Source organism: Amphiura filiformis, chromosome 3, assembly GCF_039555335.1.
Source record: "Amphiura filiformis chromosome 3, Afil_fr2py, whole genome shotgun sequence".
NCBI classification, from domain to species: domain Eukaryota; kingdom Metazoa; phylum Echinodermata; class Ophiuroidea; order Amphilepidida; family Amphiuridae; genus Amphiura; species Amphiura filiformis.
The window spans coordinates 8,970,229-8,994,916 of record NC_092630.1 but is presented as its reverse complement, the minus strand read 5'-3'; the positions used below and the strand labels follow the sequence as shown (position 1 = coordinate 8,994,916).

Genomic DNA, 24,688 nt, shown 5'->3' with positions numbered 1-24,688 from the left:
TTGCTTGTTTCACCTGTTCCAGCTGTTTAAATGGCAGTATTAATCATCTGCCCCTTGTAAATAAAGAAATATGATTTAGGATAAATAGCGCCTTCTATAGTTTGCATTTAGTTAATAATGAAGCCAATTCTATATACATCAAGCAACCGTGCCTTAAATAACAAAAACAAACAAACAAAAAACACGCAAATGCGGTATATACCTCCAATGATTTGGTCAAACAAGTCAGTTGTTCAATAAACTCTTTTGGATTTACTTCCTCCATGAAGCGGACACGGCAATCCAAAAATCGTTTCTTCCTTATCTCCTCCTCCATTTCAAGGAATCAGGTTGATGTTTAGGTATAATATAACTTACAGTCCTGAAATGGGTAAATATCACACAGTTGTAAGCCAATTAATATTTTGCACCTATTTTTCTTCAATGGACTGTGCAATCATTTTGACCCCCCCGGGTAAAATATCTAAATGGCGTGCCCAAAGTTGCTTGCGCCTCCTCACGGCCTGCCAAAATTGATTCTCCCTCACGGCTTCCCAAAATATCTTTTACCCCCTCCCGCTTTACACATGCCAAATGGTTGGCTTGCCAATTTGCAAGCTTTAATGGTCTAGATTTTATAATGCGAGCATAGCCAACAGGAAATTTAGCATATTTAACGTTTCTGTACTGTTTTCCTAAACTTTTAAATGTTATTTAAAGTTGCCCTGTAAATATGTGCTAAAATATAAATTCCATACCCCCTTCCCCATTTTACCCTCATTATTATTGCACAGGCTCTAAAAATAAATATTTAAAGCGACATACACTACAGGTATCAATTTCAGAACAACTGTATTATACCCTAACAATGTCATTCTCTCAGCGTCCTTTTATTAAATGTTTACATCAGCGAAACAAAGTTATACAATTTCAAATCGTAAATAAATTAATATCTTACCAGTGAACATGGTGAAGACTAACGCGTAAACAGTTGGGTTCAAAGAAGTTAATACAAATTATCAACTTGAAATCAACCAAGTTCAAATCTCCCGGACTGACTGGTCGTGCAGATCCTTTCCTTAATTGAAAGTTGCCGCTCGTGAGAAAATAAGAAATGGTACAAATGCTAAAAGAGCGAACTGAGTGAACTCTTTAGTTGTTCACATTTTAATATGTTGATATTGCTGTGTTATTGTTTTCTTATAAAAGCAACTGCATGATCATGCAATATCCTATTGCATGATCATATTACTAGGTAATCCTGAAGATATTTGGATCCACGCTGTGCAATAAGACACTAAACTTTAATTAGTCTGGTCGCTTGACACCTTTCAAATTTCATGGGATTTGGACTACAGGGCGTGTAAAAAGCAGCTTCATTGTACAAACTTGTACCTATAAATCCGAGATTGTCTTCGTTTCCATGGCAATTGATGTATAAACACATATGTTTACCCACATTTTATCATCGGAGAAGCCTTATAACCACGTATGAATACAATGTGGTCATTATGATCACGCAAACCTTGCAAGGCTTGCATGAGTCACCTTTTAACTTTGCGTTTACTGGCGTGTACAATTGACACGCGAGATAACTTCCCGCGTGTCGGTGATCAGTTCAAGCTGTACAATGCAAACTGTACTGTCATCCTGTACAACGATATTCAAACGCGTGGGTTTGACAAATAATTTTAAATATGACATTTTTAATCAACTCAAGCATTTAAATTTGTTAGGCCGACATGTATCTTAAATATCGCTTTATATCTGAGAAACCTTTGGGTGACAGATATCAAACGATGTTCGAGTACAAATGCTAGACACTTGACATGTAGTCAATGTCGCGTGTACTGGCGTGTACAATTGACACGCGAGACATAAACCCGCGCCTGCGTGTCCAGTGATCAGGTCTGTCAAACTGCAATGTCATCATGTACGACGATATTCAAATGACTCCGCTAGACAGACTAAAACATTTTGAATCAACTCAAGCATTTAAATTTGTTGGACTTAAATGCATCTTAAATACCTAAGACACTTTTGTCAGCGTAAACGTTGAATATCTGTCTTTTGAGGAAGAGAGGCGATCGAGAGAACAGCTATGGTAAAATAATCCCACTTTTTTCAGTACAATATTACACCATCATTTACATATCATTCTTACCTAACATGGTAAATGTTAAAATTGTGAAATAATTGTCAATAATATAATCATAAATGTGTATATGTATCAACAGCTTGACTTAATAATTGAACAATAACAGTGGATATGGTGAATAAGTGCTATATATTTTATTTCGATTGAATAATTTGATTACTGATTAACCTTTATATAAACTTTTCAAAGAATGGCGAAAGACAACAACGTTTAAATAACCTTTCGAATTCGTAAAACTATTATTTTATTCAATCAAACTGCCTGTAAAACGACAAATACATATTATCCGATGATTGCAATTAATAAACTTAGTACCTCTATTTTAGGAACTTTAATATAAACAACAGGAACAGCATTTGCATAGAATATTGCAGACACGCATGGGTGTTTTGACAATGGCTCTGTAATATTGCAAGAACATTGCACAAACGCTAATTAACAAATGAATAGCTGAATGCAAAACCCACCCAAGTGCATACTTTGACCAAATTGAGTTAAGCATAGGAAATCCACCCTCTGCGTGTGTCTATTGAGCATGTGAAATTCCAAAACTACCAAGGACTTTTTGCACACAATATAGTGCCCTCGCAAACAGGGCAAGATGGCTGACGTGCTAAATTGAGGTGATAGCAACAGTGATGACGAAATATTTCTGGTAAAAAACGCGGGAATGAAGCTTAATGGGCACAGAACAAGAAAAAAGACTGAGAGCAAAGGGTAAAGAGTAGACTACCGGAAACGTTCGCCTAATGGCGCACCTGGACTCCTTTGCATGTACAAATAGAGAGTTCCCTCCTCTAAAAATCCCAATAAGAATTACTCTTATTTGGTGGTGGGATTTTTATGGGAGGGCATTTTGAGTTTGTGTCTAAAATTCCAGTTATGTCAAGGGAGCCCACAGCGCCATTAGGCGAACATTTGCGGTTTGTGGCCTCCAAGTCCGGCATACAAAATGACCACCCACGAAGTCCCCGAAATGCTAATCCGTCGGCTGTATTCCATAGTGGCTATAGTGATTTTTGTTCTTTTTTTTGAAAATTGGCACATATGTTTTTAATGATGTTCTCTTTCATACATCTCTTTTGTACAATTTAGTTTGAAAAATCCGAAAATGGGTTAAAAATAGACATAAGTTATAGCCATTCGTGGACGAGTTTTCACTCTTATTGATCCAGTATAAATTATTGCTTTGAACATAGTTTTGGGTGTCCAAAGCAGAAGCGAAAGGGGGATTTGTTCATCAATACACAGGCGGTTTGGAAAATTTTGCAAAATGAAGGTACAATTGAAGCCATTTGGTGCATCATTTTTACATTTGTTCAGGATATAGAGTAGAAAAATGATTATTTATGTTCACCCAGACATGCGACACGCAGCACACTATGGTTTTGATTAAAAGTGTGTGTGGGGGGCAGTCCCCTCTGGTCGAAAAGGTGGAGGTACACTAGCCCCCTGCCCCGCCGCCGATGGTGAGAATCGCTTTTCTGCCAAAGCGATAGAGTATAAATTTGCTTGAGAAGGTAAAGAAGCTACACACTAAATTCATAACATAGCGTTAACAAGGAGTCTTTCATTACACAAAAAGCAGTAACAATAGAAGTCGTAAGTTGGGCTAATAAACAGGTGTTAACAGGTGCAAGCCATGAAACCCATTGCATACATATGTATAATTAAACAACCATTTACAACATTTTCATATCTTTGAAAACATCAGTTATCTATAATATTTATATATAATGGTTGCACATGGCAAACATAATCACAACTCCAATTCGAAGATATATTTGATAAACATATAAGATTTTATAATTTAATACACTTTATATTTCATCTTTTAAATCACCCGGCATAAATCATCACTTTAGAATATACATATATACTTAAAAAATCTTAACACATAATAAAATCATATTGCAAACTATAATGATAGAAAAGTGAACAAAGACTAATAATATTACTTCAATTTATGGTAGTGATGTGACATGTGACGTCTTGCAAAACAGACGGAAGAATATAAGAAAACGGTTCGCGTCTGACGATTCTGGCAATCGAACAGAACAGCCCGTAATTGGTAAGTATCGCGTAACAAGGGCGGTGCCTTTGTTAGTTACGTGAAACTAACAAATCACAGGCCGTGTAGAATTTGATTGACAGGATCGTCAGAAGCGTACTTATCATTTTTTCACGGCAGTGAAATGATGCCACTTGCACCCACATCTCATATGCACAGTTTATCCCTTACATATCCCGTGTCTTGAATAGCTATATATCCCACCAACCCTGTGGTTAAGAGAATAGGAAATAATTCCTAATATCTCATACCCTAGTTTGTATGCCTTTATCTAACATGACAACTTACTATTTAGCCATTGGCCGGCAAAGAGTCTGTTAAATGTAGGAATTTTTAGCCTTTTTTATAAACATGTTTGCAATTGGCTTCTGGCCATCACATGCTGACAATACACAGAACTGATTGGTTAATCAAAACTAGCAGGTCATGGCCAGGCTTGATCACAAAATAAACATATCATCTGTATCGAAAACTATGCAGCAGGCGATTTACTTCAGAAAATTACTACATTGCACAAAACTAAGTCCATTATCTATAGTTAATTGAATGTTTATTGACTCTTGTAATAACCCATAATATGTATAAACCTGTATAATATTGGTGTTCAGTTCATAAAAGCAGGACCATGACCCTGACAAAAGCTAGCAAGAGCAAATGGCTGTGTAATTTGTTTACTTTAGTGATAAAGGCATCTTGCAATTTTCTTCGTAGTTATAGCCAAATTTGTTTCATGTATAGGTGGCTTAATAAAAATTACTTTAAAAAAGGAATGGGGCGCCCAATGTGAGCTTGGTCGTGATGTGGTGAATTTCATGGTGTTTAGATTCATTATAGAAATCAGACCTGTCGATAGGTTGTAAGAGGGGATAGCCTTTTCCAGGCACAAATTGGGCCATATATAAAGAAAGTTTTGCTACTTTGCAACACAATAAAAACCTAAATGCAAAATGAGATCCTGTAGGTGGCCCCCGAGGGGGCTCAAAAACTAAATGCAAAATGAGGTTTTTAAAAAATATTGTTTTCCAGAGTCAAGATGCAGGTATCATTATTAAGCCTCATATCACTTATTTATTGTCGAATAAGTGCAGAGTAGGTTAGATATGAATATTAAATGTTAGACCAAAGTAGCTCAAAGTACATGTACTATACACCTGATCCGTGAACTTGTCTTTTTTAAAGACAAATTCTTGTTTATTTCGGCTTTTATAATTAAAGGAGTATTTCGTGATCATAACATCCTCTTTTTATGACATTTTTCAGTAGATATCCACGAAGAAAACTTATTCTCAAAATTTCAGTTAATTCCGATTTTGCGTTTGCGAGTTATGCATGATTTTGTGTATTACACTGCTCCATAGACAATGTGTTGCAATTCCGTTCTGGTATACCAGAACGAAATTCAAATTTCACAATATTAATTAATCTGCAAGAAATATTTTGTACATAAACATTATGTAGCCTGAGGTTTCCAGTGATATAAAAATCTCAACTTTTTTTGAGAAAAGTGGGGGGATGAGGCTGTGGATCACGAAATGCCCTTTTAATAAGTTTGCCCGGTAATGTGTTTTGTTATGACCTATGCCGAATCAGAATTAAATTAAATATTGAACACAACCATGCCAGACTTTTCCCAAAGTGCACCTTTGATCTGGTCAAGTTTCTGAAGTTTATAAAGTTAGATACAAACAAATAGTTCATGCAGCGCCGAGGCATATTAGTGGTATATAATCTATCACTCTCGTGGACAAATAGTTGGACAGCTATCTGTTCAAAGGAATATGACCGATGCAAGATTCTGGAAACATAATAATCATATTAAGAGCAACTTTTGAAACCGTTAACAATGCACAAATATTACAGTAAGTTCACTACACATTGAGATGTAACCCGTATTTTTATACTATGTATTGCTGGAAATTTGAACAACATTTATATTTCTAGTATCATGCTCTTTGAATGTTATTTCATTTCTAAATTGATTCATTGGGTTCATTAAACGTCTACCGGTTTTAAAGCCTGGAATAACACAACTGAAAACTGTTAATATAAATTATTAAAATATAAATAAAAAATTTAAATTATTAGCGCAAGCATATACAGCTATACAATGTAGTCAAATGTCATAAATTTCTAACCCTGGTAGCTGACACTTCACTTCAAGAGTTAAGCTAGCTATACTTTGATCAGCTCGTAATCAGCGGGCCGTATAACATCGAGGATTAATATCAATATATTTTATTTCGAGAATTGTCTTGTGACATCTCATCAAAAGGAGCACACATTATCAATTCAAGCTCTATACTTTGTATACTATATTTAACTAATATAAAAAACCTGTCTGGTCACACAATATCACTCTAAACGTGGGTCTACTTTTCAGCGTAGTGGTAAAAAGCTGTAAAAGCCTAACAATTCAAAGTATAGATGATATTATGTCATAATTCTGACCATCGTTTGCACCTCCTGACCAAGTTGACTGAACTTGCAAGGGGAGGCAGAGTTTCCCTAGATGGCTCTCACCAGGTTGACTGGACATCAGACTTCTGGGGTACAAGTTGCTGTTCTCGTGGGCTGTCATCTACATTACCTTCTTCATGACCTCCATCCCATGGGATGGCGGAACGCAGAGGACTTGGTCCATCAGATGGCCCAGTTAGTAAATGTTCATTTGCACTCTGATTTCTTATTGAATAGTGTACTTCACTTGCGTACTGTGCATAGTTATCTTTTACATTACCTGGTACCTTTTCAGTCACCTTAGGTGAACTAGCGGTATTGTACTTATTCTCCTTGCTTGAATTATTAACAACGTCATTTTTTATATTTGTTGATTCCTCGTTTTTAACGACGTTATTGCCAACGTTGTTAGTGGAGCGTGTATCTACAGGAGTCGATTGAGCTGGTTTGGATTGCGGAGTTTGCACCTTCGCTATTTGCTCCTCTGACGAAACACTAGGACCTGATCCTGAAAGATGTGAGCAAGAGAAAGGGTAGCAAGACATCTAATTAATTTTATGTTGCTAAAGTCTATTTTTTGTTAGATAAACACTAGATCAAGCTTTATTTTGAATTTTATTTAAAAGTGCTACTCAAGGATTTATAATATTGTACACCAGTCCTGGCCCGTCAATTAAAGGAATTGACAATGGAGACAACCTTACATTATCAGAAACAATATTATGAAAGGTCATATTGAGGGTATCAAGTTGAATTTCTTATTAAAGGTGGGTAACCTGATTGACAGCCTCATCCACCCACTATACCCCATCAAAATGCAAATTTTGATATCAGACGTACGAAAGCTCATATTTTTCTTATTAACATAATGAAATTAGGCGTTCCACATAGGTATATTTCCCAAGAAATCATCAACAAAATGTCGAATTAGTCTTAATTGTGCTATACCACGTTTGAGACTAATTGACAGTTTTTTGATGATATCTTCGGAAATACGCCGATTTGGAATTCCTAATTTCAATATGTTAATGAGAAAAGTACGACCTTTCATTTGATATCAATTTATTACATGGATATCATCAATAGACTATAGTATTATGATTATCACACTGTATAAATTTCAGTAATTCCATAAGGAATTAGCCACACTTACAAAAAACATTCACGTGCTCTTTTTGCATGAATGTTTTGACAAAGAAGAAAGTCAAAATTATCGAGTTATCGGTAAAAAAATCATAAATTATGAGACAACCACTAAAGGCAATCACCAATGCTCCGCTACAAAAATTGACACTTAAAAAATAAACATGAAACATTACCGCATGCATACTTCCGACTACTCTTTATTTGAATAAATACCTTCTTCATCATCTTCATCATCTGTCTCATTCTCATCAGTATTGACAATCTTCTCCAAATCTTCCGCGGTGATAGGGTCCACCTTGAACAGCACATCCTTCCACTTCTTGGTTCTCTGCTGCTTCCCGTTAGGATACTCCACAACAAATCCTGCTATCTTCAACAATGGCATTGTGATACCCTTATGCTTGCCGATTGTGCCCCATTCGGTCTTGCAATCTTTACACGATGTTCTTTTGAAAGTCAAAATCATCGACTTTCATTGGGAATCGTGGATTCTCCTTGGTGTCATATAGCTGGTGGAAGTCGTCGGTTATGACGATATGATGAGCGTCTTTAACAGATCGAATGTCATAGCTGTGGCAGGCCAATACACCGCATTTTCGGCAAGTAAGCTTTACGCGCTTCTTCACTTTACTTTTACTTTTAGTGGCATCCTGCGAGTTTTTTAACCTTCGGTCGACTTGGTCTTCTTTTTGTAGATCTTTGATCTGTAACAAGAAGTGTCAAAATGCAACTGTACCATATAACATACACAAATTACAAAAGTTTGAATGTCTTACTTTAACCTATAACATGTATAATAGGCGAAAGTAAGCAAATCATTCGGGTGGGTAATGAAGACGTAATGAAAACGTAAAACAGGGTAACTGTATGTGATAACGCAATGATGCATTCGTGTGTCTGATACCTGCCGGGTTGGATATAAATTTAGTTTATATAAAGAAATAAATTTATTTGCCTCCTCTTACCTTTCCCAGAAAAAATTCCTTTTCTTGTGTCCCCACTTGAGTCAGCTTTTTCTGGATTGTATTGGTAGCTCGCAGCATCATTTGTTCTCGAATACGATTCATCAAATCTTTGTCCTTAAGTTTCAACTGCTCATCTACCACCAAGAAGAATTGGCCACCCTTGGCCCTGTTTCTTCCTGAAAAATTAAGTATGTCAAGAATAGTGATTTTGTTGACCGAAGCTATTTCATATTTAGCCTTCTGAGGTTTTAATCATAAAGGGTTTCAGAGTTTACAAAATTTACTTTGTTTCGCCATTGTTTACTTACATCTTGCCAATGGTGACATTCGGCCGTTTCAAATATTGAGTTTTAGTTTCTCTATTGTTCAGAAACCAAAAATCAGGGGATTAAAAAGTGGAGCAGAACTGGTTTGCAATCATAACATTTTTGTGCTATAAGGACACAGCCGGGTATATAACCATAAGGATATAATGGTCTATTGTGCTAAGCATATTTATTATCGGATATCTATCACCACGGGTGGTAGTCGATGAAACCACGTGCCCAAAACCAAAACTAAATCTCAATATTTGAAATGACCGAATGAACATTAATCTAAATTGACTACAAATTAGTGATCAGGAGTGGGTTTTTTTGCGTCACGACTAACAAATGTTCGGGAAAAAGTATAGCGTTGAGATCACCCCGGGAGATCACTCTGTGGAAATGACTTACCTCTTGCTTGCACATGTGCAACCACACTGCTAATGTAGTTATACCGAACTACCACATTACACTGTTGGATATCAAGCCCTTCTTGGGCTACTGATGTAGCAACTATCAGCTTGTGGCCGCCATCACGAAATAACTCAAGGATATCAATCTGCTGGTGTTGGGTCATACCTAATGTATTAACAAAGCAAATCAACTTATTTCAACCATGTAATACTTATAATTACACCCCAGGACGCAGAGAAAATTAAACAAGCTGATGAACCCAACGAACTGGAAAAAGACTCGCTCACGATATTTTGCCATGGTAAATTTTTTTTCCGACCAGCGCTAAAAACCCGTTTTAATCAATAGTTCAGAGTTTCCCATTTCTTAAAATTTTTGAAATTCACAGCCCCGCGACTTCATGTCATTATTGTGTCATATGCCCCATCTCATTTTAATATTGGGACGTGATCCGGGGACGTGATGTCTGGCGACCCAACGTTTTGAGCACGCAACCCCAAATGGTGTAATGACCGATTACTATAGTCTTCCAATGTAATCATTTTATTCCTAAAGTTAAGTAATTTGCTTTTCCAATTTCTAATTCTCTACATAGAATAAAGCAAACTTACCTCCAGACCCGCCACCACCAATCAGCTTCCCTGGTTTTAACCACTTCAGCTTTTCCGTTTCTTCAATCCATTTTCTCAAAGCCTCCGTTGAAGCTCTTGTCTTTGCAAACAATATGCCACGTTTCTCAGGAACTTCTTCGGTAGTTTCAAACGCTTTCAATAACACATCACCAAGCTTCTCAAGAACTGGATTACGGCTGTTTGGATGTACACTGATAGCTTTCAGCTCTGCTTTGCGGTCTGTAAATAAATATTTCAAGGCAGTAGTTTGAAAAACAAATGATGGCAGCGATGAGGGAAACAAGATTCTACTGGTTAGAGTGACTCTTTCTTTCGTGTACCAAGACTTTTTCACTCTTAGATAGCAAGAACCAATCAGAGCAAACGTTAGAAAAATGTGACCCATGTAATAATTACACAGGCTCGCACTCCGCATACTACGCGCAGTGCTCTCGGACGCATTAATTTTTCTTTACGGTTTATGCATTTACATTTTGCTTGTATTTTTCAATTTTAATGACAATTTTGTTATAACTAGAGCGATAACCGCACCATAGCTGAACCATGTGGCTTCGGCAGTATATTGTGGTAGGCCTATACCACTGTCACCCGGAGTCTGTAATGGACATAATCTCGAAATGCTACGAAAATAAAATAAACTAGAGCAACTGTGCCCTTTGCAAGGGCACGAGGTAAGTTAGGTAAATTTTAATAAGACTGTTTCATTAATTGCCGTTTTAATATACCTTGATCGTGGAAAGCTGGCATTTTGAAAACTTGACTTTTGACCTCTGTATGACCCCTTAATGACCTTAAATGAATTTTAAAATATTTAAAACATGTTAAGAATGTCATAAGGATCATTGCATTTAAATTTTAGCTCAATTGAAGCATTTTGAAAACTTGACCTTTGACCCCTTTATTGCCCCTTAATGACCTTAAATGAATTTTAAAATATTTTCAACATGTTTAGAATGTCTTAAGGATCATTGCGTTTAAATTTCAGCTCAATCGGAGCATTTTGGAAAACTTAACCTTTGACCCCTTATGACCCCTTAATGACCTTAAATGAATCGTAAAATGGTTTTAAAATGTTTAGAATGTCATAAGGATCATTGCATATAAATTTCAGCTCAATTGGAGTATTTTGAAAAACTTGACCTTTGACCCCTTTATGACCCTTAATGACCTTAAATGAATTTTAAAATATTTTTAACTGTTTAGAATGTCATAAGGATCATTGCATTTAAATTTCAGCTCAATTGGAGCATTTTGAAAACTTTGACCTTTGGCCCTTTATGACCCCTTAAATAAATTTTGAAATGTTTTAAACATGTTGAGAATGTCATAAGGATCATTGCATTTAAATTTAAGCTCAATAGGAGCATTTTTGGTTAAAATGACCTTTTTTGACCCCTGTGACCCCTGGATGACCTCTGACGTTTGAAAATATTTTTATTATATTCTTTATGTTTTTCTCTTTCATATGACACCACTCATGGGGTCATACCTTCGTGGCATTTAGAGATATGTCCATTTCAGACCAAATGGTTAGTGAGTTTGTAAGCTAGTAACTTAGTAAGCTAGTAACATCACTCATATAGGCTGATACCATTTCATGGTTCAGCAAAAATAGGAAAAATTATGGAATTTTTTCTCATGTTTTCTCATCTCTTGCACTAGATTGTTGATACATGTAATGCACTCCCCTTGCAGAGCTCGTGCATTAGACGCATAAACGCGTGAATTATTTTGTACAATTTCACTCCTAGCAAGTGATACGCATTTATTAACCTATGGAATGTAAACTTACATACCATTGAAAAGTTTCAGCAAGAATTCATCAGTTTCATCCAAGGGTTTCACTATTGTTTGCTTTTCTTCGTCCGTCTTTTGGTTCCAATCATCTTTGTGCTTAATTATTTCCGCCATGAACTCATCAAGGTGCGAAAGAGCATCTACAGTTCGGATATCACGGTTTATGTACAGACTATCGTTGTAAACCTGCATTACATAAAAAATAACATATTTCATTATCATCATCATCATAATAATAATAATCATTACTATCACCATCTGCATAACTTCAAATTTTATCTGAAGTACAACATAAGGTAATAAAGTCTCCTTTATTTTACATTTAAAAGGCTTAAACTTTAATATCAATCTTTTAAAATATAAAACATCGTCAGCAACGGTATCAACAAAAGAAACAGGATGGAATGCTTGGATATATACATACAACATTCTCAGATGTCTGTCGTTGACAAAATAAGCAAAAGCATTCGAATAAATATTTTCAACATTTGAAGACTTCGGTATGATTTTAAAGGTATTAGACAAATTAGTTACAGAATCCCAAAATACATTTGTATTTTCATGTCTCCCTATCTCGATTCGGTTGGTACTGAATCATAAATATATAAGGGTTACAGTAGTGTATGCTGGGATGCCTTAAACATCTTCTTTGGATACAGACCTTGAGATGATCGGTACATGCCATCAGTTTGCGTCTCTTTGTATTTTTATCATCTGTAGCTTTCACTGTCACAGCTATACCGTCTTGCATCTGTACAACCCACTGCTCGTATGTCTGGTTACCACGTGATGAAGGTATCTTATTCTGTGGGTTGTGCGCTAGAAGCTTATCCCAATCTGTAATGAAAACACATGGTAAAATGTTGAAATCAGCAATACATAGAATATACATTTTGTAATTTAATGCAAAATTTGGTACCTATTCTCTATTAGATAATAATTCACAACAGAAAAAAATCAGATAAATCTTCCGTGCCACATGTACTCGAACTACTGATAACTTTCAAATGAACACTTTAGTTAATATTCAGGTGATTCTCAAAATAAATGGAATCCAGAACATTATTTTTACCAAATCAAAATACCTGGTCACAATGTTTGTATACCTACCTGCTGTGCAATCTACTACTTTTTCAATTTTGTCCATGATGATGTTGATCTCCTCGGCAAATCGATCATTAGGACGTCCCTTAACTTCAATGATTTCTGGAAACAAAAAAAGGATTGTGTTTCCAAGTAATTACTTTATCAGATAAAGGCATATTCAGTGATTTGTTCATCGGGAGGATCATCAAAATTCAGGTTATGGTTTTTAGTGTCATAGATATACTAACATGGTTATAATCTGAAAGCTGCATGTGTATTTACAAAATAAGACAATTTTACACGAATCTGTAAGTACATAAATTAGCTACATGTATTTGAATGGGGCTTCAACTTTGTCAATACTGCTGTTTTGTTTGTTTGTTTTTTTATTTGTTTTTTCTTTCAGTTTGTGCCACATTAATGACAATTTGAATAACTTATCCTTTGCTTTTAGTCAAATTTATAAACAATTTTTTTTTTCAAACTTACCTCGGGATCACTGAATGACCCTTTAAATGACCTTTGTCTCTATTGTTCTATATTATCCATGATTCTCTAGTGGCCAAATATGCTCATTTCCTTTATACTCTTATTAACATTCATATTCAATCACCGTTATCGAAAAATGTAAGTAAAATGGTGAGCAAAAGTACCTACGAGGGTCATTCAAAACGTTCTACCTCCAACTCCACATCTCCGCTTTTGCATTTAGAAGCTCTGACATATTTTCCATGACTATAACCGAGGGTCCTACATAGCTTGTGAGAAACTTTTGTTTTAATATATTTTTCCATTTGTTGTAGGTGAAGTAAATTGAAATCAGGATTAGGAGTTGCGGAAATGGTGTAAATATGTACATGTATATATCTACAAAGAAGATATAAAAGACCAAATTTAAGTGACCATAAAATACCATTTAGTCACTTCAGTCGGCTAAAATTGAAGCTAACATAAAAAAATATTGAAATTTATATAAATAGAAAAAAGCTGGATCACTACAAAAAAAAACATGGCTTAAGATCAAAGAAAAGTGAACAGCAGATAAGATTTTTTTTTCTTTAAAATGCCCAAAAGACATTAATGGAGAAATTGCTTGTATTAGAAAAATGGGTTAACTGGAAGCTTTTAACACCTGCTATGGAAATGGCATTTGAAAAGTGAACATCAAAGAAACTAATTTGAAATGAAAATAGCAAGTGACAAGAAGTGATTGGGTGTATTTATTGTTAACTCTCAGCTCTGAAACAGAACTTATAGACTTGTATATCGAGCTGAACTCAAATGAGGGATACAAAAAAAGGGAAAAAAGCGCAGTGATTAAAAGTGCGCTACGCACAGGCACAACGCCTAGACGATGATCCACAAGCCTCAGCACACTTTACAGGTTGTCGCTGACCACTACGGCCCACATCATTCCATAAACCATTAAACAACAATTCGGGGACTTAGCTGCTTCAAGAGCGCACACCCTAGACATTCCACAAATAACCTTCGCAACCAGGATCAGCTCCCCGAGTTTCGTACGGGTTACAAGGAGACGAATTAGCAGTAAGTTCCTTATCCAGGGGAATTTCAAGCTAACTCAATTTTTCCACAAGAGCGTACTAGGCACCGCCAGGGTTCGAACCCGCAACCTCTCGCACCAAAGTCGAACGCCTTAGCGATTGAGCTAACTTGACTGCTACACACATAGTTTCATGTAAATGTTTTACGATTTTTTATTGTAACAGTTTCCGGTGTATCAAATCTTGTTTTTTTGGCTCTGAAGTCATTTACAAAAATGTGGAAAAGGTATCAATATGCATTTTCCCCCATTCATTTGTAGGTGACATGCGAATATATAATCATGCTGAGTTTGAAGAAGCGTCCTGTTACAAAGTTTACAAAGCCAAAGCGGAGGTAAACTTATTGAATGACCCTTGTATCATCTGGACTTTTCAAAAATTACCAGTCACACTTGTTAAGAGCAATACAATAGAATTTGATTTCAACACCATAGTAGACATGGTAGACTTTGATTTCTTAGCTAGGTACACAATTAATTTTATAAAGAAATGTTACTTCTAGCATGTCTAGTGCTAGCGAGCCCAATACGGTCCCTGTAATAGTATAACTGCAAGTTTTGATGCTCAAAAATAGCAGCAATAACACTTACTTTCCGTTGGTATGTTCTGATGCTGAGCAAGCTCTTCAAGGCACTCTTTACTCTGGACGGTTGACAGGACCTCTGCATCAAGATTGGCGCATAGTTGTAGGATTTTGCTTTCTGCTTGATACTCCGACTTTGCTTGGCCAACGTCTAAGGAGGCTGTCATACCAAGAATCTATAAAAATGAGTGAAATGAATTACAAATATATTTTGACAAAAGCCATTCAATCGTCATTTTCATCTCTGCAATAAAGTTTTTGGATGTGGTGTACTGACACTGAAAGAACTGTAATAGCCTAAGCATTATTTTCAATTTTATGATGTCGTCCAAGTTGTTGAAAATGTCAGTGAGCATAGTGAGCGTGTTACCCCCCACCTTTTGTTCAGTCTTATAAAAGGGGTGTTCAATGCTGGCCATATTTGCCATTCGACTAGTCCCTCTATAATCGATTCGATTCATGCTCTTTCTTGGTAATGTATTTAAAAAAGCATTTTTTTCTCTCTGTTTTCCATTTATGGAAATAAATTTAAATTGAATTGAAAATGTTGAAAATTTGAAGCAATATAAAGTGGATAATAAGTGTTTGGTATTTTGGTGTTTTGCAAAACAATAGGTGAACAATGAACTTATTGAACTTAATGAATTGAACTTATTACCTGTGGTCTGGGATATTTTGAACTCAGCTTCATATCTCGGTAGCCAGCCATAATCTTGTTATAGGGAGTATTTTTCTGCGTGTGATAAACATTATATGATTAATATCAACCATTAATTCTAACCAAATTACAAATTGTCAATCAGCGTCCTAAACACAATGTACCTTACGTTATTTCGCAAATTCTAGAGACGAAAAGATAATCTGTAGATTTAAAACATTGAGGTTCAGCATAGCTATATAACTCGTGTAAAGCCTATCTTTATATCATCTTTAACTGAAGCACTGATCGTGTTAATATTTTTTTCCTGTTGCTGGGGTTGTTCAGTTATTGAATAGAAAGTATGAGTAAATAAAGAAAGAGGTAATTTCAAGCGCCAAGCACTATGTATTGACGACATTATTAGGTGCAATTTGTTTGAGTTACAAGACAAGGGAAATACCAATACCATGTCACAAAACGAATGTACCTAAAAACAATTCAATTGAATGCATACTTCCGATTTGCATTGCTATGAAGGAGCCACCCTGGATATAACCCGAACATGTTGCAATCTACGCCCACATAATCCATGACAAAATATGTTGTTTCGCAATATCTATAAATGTATCTAAATAATTATTAACCGAGTGTCACGTATTTGTTTACGTTGTAGCTGCTTCTACGTTTTCTACATACCCTGAAACATATCAGGATTTCATCGGGGATTTCATCTTCATCCTTTTAAGAATTCGTAATGTATCATATTAAATCATTATAGATATAAGAAAAAGCTGTAACGTATTATGCCAAGCTCGTAGCGAAGCGACAAATTTTAGTGTGTACATCGAGTAATCGGCAATATTACTTTATTAACACTTACAACACTGAAACCATTCAAAACCCGACAGAATCGGTGTCTCCCCTTCAGCGGGAGGGGGTGTGTTAATACTAAATAAAATTAACATTAATATAAAACTTTATTGGCCAGGTTATTGACAGCTTGATTCAGCACATTGTAAGCCAAATGACCAATCTTAGGGATAAAAATTACCAAGTTAATTAATATGACTTTTTAGGTGAATAAACTAATACAATAAATATGACATTTTGTTGCAAAATGCCACTTTCCTGCTGATATCAAGTAATATTTCATTCTTGAAATTAAGTTATTATGAGATAAGCTATTAAAATTCTATAAAGCTGCTTTAGCTCTATTACCTGACAATTATGACATTCGTCAAGTATAAGCAGTCCAATATGAGATAGCTCCACGGAATGGTCCTGTAATCCATTGACTAAGATCTGTGCCGTCATAACCAACACAGATTTGGCTTCTAATATTGGTTTCAAAGGACCGTGTGCTGATTCACCACTCAAGCCCATTACGGCATCGCTACCCAGGTAGTTAATGAACAGTTTACTTTGTTGTTCCACCAGAGCAACCTTAGAAAGGAAACGGAGAAAAATTAAATTAAGTATGAAAACGAGCATATTTGGGCAACAAACAAGAACATGGAACTATAGAATTTGGTCAACGATGTTTCTTTCTTCGGCCACTAAAAGAACTATTTGTCATGTTTGTGATCATATCAAGACTACAACTGCATTTCCCACCTTTGATTGCAATACAATATTATATGGTTTTTATTAAAGTAAAGTGCAAATTTTTAATTACACCATTGAACTCAAACTTAATCAAGATTCCCATAATTCGGACAAAGCTAAGCATATACGTAATCTATACAGACCAAAAACCGTTTTCGGTATCAATGGATTGATAGAGGCCTACAATGATATATACTTCACGATTGTCATGATTGTATGGTGGTCTATCCAAACAACCACCATCCTGGATTCTTTACTTAAGGGGGTACTACTTTTGTACAACCCTGGCCAATTTTGTGCCTATTTTTGCATTTTTCTCAAAAATTATAGCACATTGTTGACAAGTAAGATGTGTATATTATAGGGGCAAGGACTAAAACAACTGTACTGAACATTCAGCAACTCAAAGCAATTAGTTATTGATTTATTGATCAAATATTGGTTTTCCCTCATTTTTGACTGTAACTCCACAACTGTTGTCTGTGCTGAAATAAAATTTCCAGTGCAGTAGTTGTAGTCCTTGCCCCTATAAAATACATATCTTACTTGTCCCCAATGTGCTATAATTTTTGAGAAAAATACAAACATATGCACACAATTGGGCAGGGGTGTAGTACCCCCTTAATACTTTATTTACATAATTCTTAAGGTAACATACTTACCTGGTTCACCAGAAAGATCACTTTACTCGGTAAAGCGTCAATACTTGCTCCTCCAGGGTTCCTAGTTGAATCCAGGAAATCCATAGCGATTTTGAGCGCTACAATAGTCTTACCAGAGCCGGTAGGTGCCACGATAATGGTATTTTTGCTACCATTGGGTCCTGGTAGCGCTGGTTTTGCGAGCTCCAGTTGGTAACTTCGCAGTTCCAGCTCCTTCGTTGACGGAGGAGACAAGTTTGATGCGTCGCTATCATTTTCATGTTGCGGTCCTTGTTGATTTGACTCTTCCTGGTCTTGCTGATCGGCTGTTTCTATTTTGGGAAAATGTGTATGTAATTTCTTACATTATAATCTTTATATTATATCTTTCAAATTACTCGTTGACTCTATTCGTAATAACTAATCATACGAACAAAAGGGGTTAGTTAACGGTTAATTTTATCATAATAAAAACATACTTACCATTTTCTTGTTGCATTTCAACATTTAATGGCTGCAATGTTCGACCATTAGATGGTGATTCTGACGCCATGTTATTTATTTCACCTCCTATTGTCGAGTTGCTTTGCTGTTGCTGATCACCTTCATCAGCTGGGTTACTTTTATCATCATCATCAGGTATGTCTATAAGATAATCAATGTTCAAAAACTTATGTGGTTAAGGATACATTGCAAAAATATACCAGGTTATTCAAGAAAATATTATTCTACAATAATCATCTTGCAGGTTGGAAAGGTGAGGAGGGGGTTATCTTAAAGTCACAATAATTAAACAACCATTTTAAGGAAATTAAAAGATGATATTTGTTGAGTAATTATTTTAGATTGCTAATTATAAAGAGCCAAAATTTAATGTAAAGAGGTTAGGTGATGATTTAATCTTGTTCTCAATAATGTTCTCATAGTATAATACAACACAAAAGAGAGTATACACTTTCATTATAAGATGATAGACCAACATATTGGCATGAACAGTGGAAATTTTGAAATCTGTATATGAAGTACCCAAATAAATAAATAAGTAGAAATCATACATTTTGCAGTTATTAGTATTTAAAGCACCCACCTGGAAAGTCTTTGTCTGACGTTGGATCATACTCCAGTTCTATCATGTCCTGTAAATCTTTAGCCAATCGGTTATGTTTTGTTTTATCCAAAGCATTTATAAGTTGACCGTACATCTCTTTTCCTTTGAGTACTAGGTAAAACACCATTTTCATAGCAGCCTGTTCATTGCCATGTTGATTATTACAAGCAATGATTTCATTATGTTCTTCCTCACTCAGGCACATAAGGTAAGGTAGTACATCGTTAATCCGTGTTTCAGTAACCAGTTTCGGAAAGAATATGTGGACAAGATCCTTCCTTTGTTGAATAATTTCACAGGGTACGGCTTTATTATCCTCCAACATTTCGGAAATGTGTTTCTGCCCTGAAACAGTATCAATTGAACCAGATTTATGAGTTTGTTATATTATACAAATATAAAATAATTATTAGACATTAGATGACATATAGACAGGCATAGGTGTCCAAGAAATGGGCAAGTGTAGATAAACTGAATTTATCTGAAACACCTGTTTCCCGAGTAAGGCGGCAGTGCCTGTTATTTCCGAGGAATGCCTGCGTGAAGAGTGAAAATTTGAGACTTTATCACTCTAAAGTGTGCCAGCTGCCTACAGTGTTAGTAAAAGAGTGGAAATTGAAAGTCACTTTAACAAGAGTGATAAAAAGTGATAGTCACTCTAAAAGGAGTTAACAAGGAGTGCAATTCACTCTAAAAAGAGCGAAATATCACTCCAATCATGCCATTGGATCACTGTAGACAATTTCTCTCTTTTTCGTTTAAAGAGTATGAAGGCATAGACTGTCTTAGATAAATTTGGTGTCGGAAAAAATAGGACCAAAGTTTAAAATTTTTCAGTCAAACTTCAAATTTGCTCAAAATATCTTTAAAAGCATACCAAATAATGTACTCCACTAGTCATAAAGATTTTCTGGTCAAATTGTTGACTCTATGTGGTTCAAAAGTATAAAACTGATCCGATTTTGTTCAATGCTCTTATTTTCTAAAAGCGTGCAGCTGGGCATTGTTCTCATATACATGAAGTTTGAAAAGGACCACTTAATACAGACACCAATTTGCAAATTTGCATGAAAAGACTATACCATCTCTTATCTTACCGTACCCCCTATCTTTGACCATGTTGCCCACATCATTGTCAACGAATGCCTCTGTTCGGACATTCAAAGCATAGACTCCACCCGTATCGTCGTGGATCCAGTTGCGTAGCTGGGATTATGGTTCGGGGGTCCAAGGACGGTGCCCAAATTGGACCCAAAAACTGCTAACAAATGGGCCTAAAGCAAATTAATGATGATAACATGTGAAAGGTTTTTATCCTACCTGAAGCTCTTAATGCTTGTAGGACTTGTTTATAAACACCAACGTCGTGTTGTTTTGTTTCTAGGTATTCCAGCCATTCTTTCACCACCAGTTCTCTTGACCTCGGTTGGACAGTAAAAGGCTGTTTTTCTTCTGCAAGTGCAAAATTTCAAAAGTTAAAAATATTTCATAACGTCGCTGCTTGGGTGGGAAAATCCTCATACAACCTCAAAGTGGGATCTAGGGCTCTACAGGTTACATAAAACCTTATGTACAATTTTGGTCAAATTTTTATTTTGTATGTCGAGTTACCATGCCCATACCCCTTAACAAAAAGGTTTTCCTGAAAACATCATTTTTGGAAAATGCGGGTTAAAAAAAACAAATTTTGATGGGTAGCCAAGTGTCTCCTTTTTCTGTTTTTAATAACTCTTTCAAATAGTCGAAATGTGCGTGAAGTTCTTTGAAAATCTTTAAAAGTTTTTGCCAACAAATCATTAAAAAAGCCTAATTTTCGCCCAAAATTCAACAATGTTTGGTGAAGTTTAATTTAAAAAAAGGATATTTTTCAAAAATATTTGTATTGACTGAAGATTTTTAATTTGTTATGTAGCCCGATAAAATGTGGGTACAAAATATGTGTTACTCATTGTAGTAGTTTGCATTACTTGCCTATGATTAATCTTTTCTTTTGGTCTTTTGGCCTAAAATAGGAATTTTGACATGAGGAGTGTCACCCCCGAAATTATTATGTAGCATAGCATTTTCTTTACTTTTTTCCCTTTCATTTGACATCACTCGGGGTGGGGGCATATAGCCCACATACTTTTTTGGCATTTCAAGATATTAAAAGACCCACAATATGAATATTCACCTAGGACTAGTCTTATGAGGAGTGTTACCGCCTGTGGGGAAATTGTATCTTATTATAATGTTTACTTAAATGTCTCTTTCATGTGACACCACTCGGTGGGTCATACCCTTGGGATTTTGAGATATGAAAAAGTAGGGAATTTTGTTTCATACATTCTTTCCTTTTTTCTCTTCCATTTGACACCACTCGGGGCATTTGTAATTTTTGGCCCCTGTGTGGCCAAAAAAACTGACCACCACTCAAAATTTGACCTTTTTGCTTATAACTCAAGAACGGTAAGTCGCAAATAGGTCAAACTATACTTTTTCTGAATCCTTGCAATGAGAGAAATAATTTGGTGTGCTTGATAACCAGATTTGAGCAACTTTGATATTTGACCACTGTGTTGACCTTTAACCTTGAATATGGCCGGAGTGCCGGGAAATATTTTTTGTTAACATCTTGAATGTGTTATAGGACCATAAAAGGAAGCTAAAAAGGTTGGTTTGGTAGAGTCCTGGGGGATATACATTAAAACCTGGTAGATACCCGACTATATTTTGAGATATGTCCATTTCAGACCAAAAGGTTGCTCATTTGGAAGTAATTAAAGTTAGTAAGCAAGTAACATTCTAGTCAGCAACTATTTTTAATTGTTGCGATTTGGTAGTTCACAGCATCTTGCGGATGGGAGTGAGCTTGAGAAAAAATTGCATTGATCATTGCATAGCAAGCGTGTAGAATTCAAATGCAGAAATGCTTTTGTAGGTCGCGGTTCTTTAGTTATGTTGTAAAGAGAACTGAAACAACAACAACACTTTTGTGAAACGTACATAACTCATTAACAACAACAAGCAGGTTCTTAAAGTATATGATTTGAAGAATGAACTTTTGCAGAACATTAAACTGTTATGTTTCAATAATATAGGCATATTGATTTAGATAAGGCCGTGTAAAATTAATATTTTGGTTCTCGTCCCCTCCTCCTCAATTTCTGGGATTTGTCAGATTTTTTTTTTTTTTTTTAGATTTTTCAATTTTTTAGACTTTGGAATGATTTATGAAATCTTCATACATATAAATAAGTTTATTAGAGAACAAGCATCACTTCCAAGTCTTTTGTGGTACTCTAGGGGTTTATCCTCAGAATCTCACATTTGAAAAAAAAAAAAAAAGGGCCTCATCGTTTCCTCGAGCACTGTTGGAGAAAACCGAAAACTACTGACAATGCTAATTTTACATTGGAAAAAACAAAAAACAAAAAAACACCTCCCTCCCTCATCAATTCATGAAAATCCTCTGGACGAGAACCAAAACATTAATTTTATACGGCCTAATGAAACACTAAATGTAGGCTGATACCATTTCATGGTTCAGCAAAAATAATTTTACAACCGGGAGTGACACTCCTCATAAGACCTGAGTCAAAGGTATGACCTCGAGTAGTGTCAAATGAAAGAGAAAAAGTAAGGGACCGTTCACAAACACTTGTTAGGGGAGCCTGATGCAAAAAAGGGGTGTGGGGGGCTGGACATTTTGACCCTCCTAAGGGGGGTGGGGCTGAAAAAAATGACCACGAATTTTCCTGGGAAAATTGAATTTATATGATTTTCTATTGGGTTGACCCATAATTTTGTCAAAAAGGGGGGCCTGAAATTTTTGAGGTCTGTAAAGGGGGCCCAAAAATTTTTTAGCGATATTTTTTTTGCATCAAGCCCCCCCCCCAACAAGTGATTGTGAACGGTCCCTAATGAATATGATACAATTACAGATAAAGTTTCCCCACAGGGGGTCACCGCGTTATTCATCATAAGACCCGGTCAATATTCATATTTTGGGTCCTTTTCATATCTCGAAAAGCCAATAAGGTATGAACCCTCCCCCGAGTGGTGCCGAATGAAAGTGAAAAGTGTAAAGAATATAGGGCCTAATAAAAATATTTCAAAAAATATAGAAATAAAAATATAGGAAAGCTTACCAAATGACATGAATTCCAGATGTGCCACAAATGTTGCAGAAATATTCAGGTGATTTATAAATATCTGGCGGTAGAATTCCACCCAATTCACATTGTGAGATGCCATTATTCCCGATTTTCAATGCCGGTACTGCACTGTCGATTGAAAATGCCGATTCCGATACCGGGGTATTGGAGATAATTGAGTTTCATAGGTTCATTAAGTCTTGTCAAGTTGCAGGTACAATTTTAATTAACAAAATGAAAGCACTAGTGGTGCAGAATTGGCTGATAAAATGCCGATATCAGTGCAAAGTCCGTACGCAGTGCATACAACGATAAAATATTGATGTGCCTGGTTTTACTCATAGGGTTTTCCAACGACGACAGCGATTTATAGATATTGCATGAATTTGTTGGGGAAGTCCCAAGCATATAATACGTCACTGCACGCTGATTCACGATTAGTCTCATGCACAGCCAGTTTGGTTACGCTGCCTCTCCACACAAAAAGGAGCGGAACCAAACTGGCTGCTGTGGAGACTAATTCACGATGACGTCACCAGTGCGTGAACTGTACGTGTGCTTGCTTGGGGATTCCCCGTGTACAGCTATGCATTGTAATACATGCACATTTTACATGTTCAATTAATGGTACATGATGCGACGGACAACTGAATTAACTGCATGTTTAAAACTATTCTCAAATCTGTGTATATTTTGCCATTTATTACTAATCTTTTCAATGTTTGTGTTATTTTGTTACAATTGCTTTTTTACATTTAAAGCACTAAATCTCACATTAAGAACAATAAATTTAAAAAAGGAAACAAGTTTTAAGAAATTAATTTAGAAAAATTTATTGCATGTTTATCCAATGTTTCCATAAAAATATTTTTAAAATATTGAAAAAAATATAAAGGGAAATAATTATTTAAAAGAAAAATTCAGGAAATACATAGGCCCTATTTAAAACAACTATATAATTTGAATTAATTATTTTTTAAATCAATAAAGTAACATAACCAAACTAAGTGATTAATTAATACCTTAATATTACAGCACAAGCTTCAAAAAGTGATCGATAGGTCTATAGCTATTTGTTTGATTGTGAATAATACCGTGAATATTTTACCAGTTTTGTCCATATGTGCTTTTATGTAACTTTTTTTCTATATTTGAGCCTCATCATATTTATAGTTATAGGGAAGATATTTATAAATAATAAATAGGCCTAAATAACTAAATAAAAAACAAAATTAATTAATTAATTAATTAATTAATTAATTAATTAATTAATTAATTAATTTATTAATTTATTTATTTATTTATTTATTTATTTATTTATTTATTAATTAATTAATTAATTAATTAATTAATTTATTTATTTATTTATTTATTTATTTATTAATTTATTAATTATTTAA

General features: G+C 35.3%; 2 protein-coding genes across 2 annotated transcripts in view; both read right to left on the bottom strand.

The window, feature by feature from the left end:
- The window catches only part of LOC140147800 (ATP-dependent RNA helicase DHX58-like), a 31,750-nt gene extending 30,106 nt beyond the window's left edge, over window positions 1–1,644 (bottom strand). The window contains exons 1-2 of the mRNA XM_072169547.1: window positions 938–1,644; window positions 203–361 (exon numbers count right to left, since the gene is read on the bottom strand). Of these exons, the coding sequence (XP_072025648.1) occupies window positions 203–316 (114 nt within the window). The 5' untranslated portion in view covers window positions 317–361; window positions 938–1,644. The remainder of the gene's footprint in view (window positions 1–202; window positions 362–937) is intronic.
- A 702-nt stretch (window positions 1,645–2,346) lies between these two features.
- On the bottom strand, window positions 2,347–23,907 carry LOC140147984 (ATP-dependent RNA helicase DHX58-like). The gene is given in 17 exon segments (XM_072169803.1): window positions 2,347–7,173; window positions 8,025–8,251; window positions 8,253–8,515; window positions 8,777–8,952; window positions 9,493–9,660; window positions 10,107–10,346; window positions 11,924–12,110; window positions 12,586–12,761; window positions 13,035–13,130; window positions 15,166–15,334; window positions 15,817–15,891; window positions 17,017–17,241; window positions 18,066–18,376; window positions 18,528–18,689; window positions 19,132–19,497; window positions 20,473–20,604; window positions 23,283–23,907. Coding segments are annotated over 17 exon segments (3,528 nt in total). The 5' UTR covers window positions 23,389–23,907; the 3' UTR covers window positions 2,347–6,724.
- Window positions 23,908–24,688: the final 781 nt, after the last annotated feature.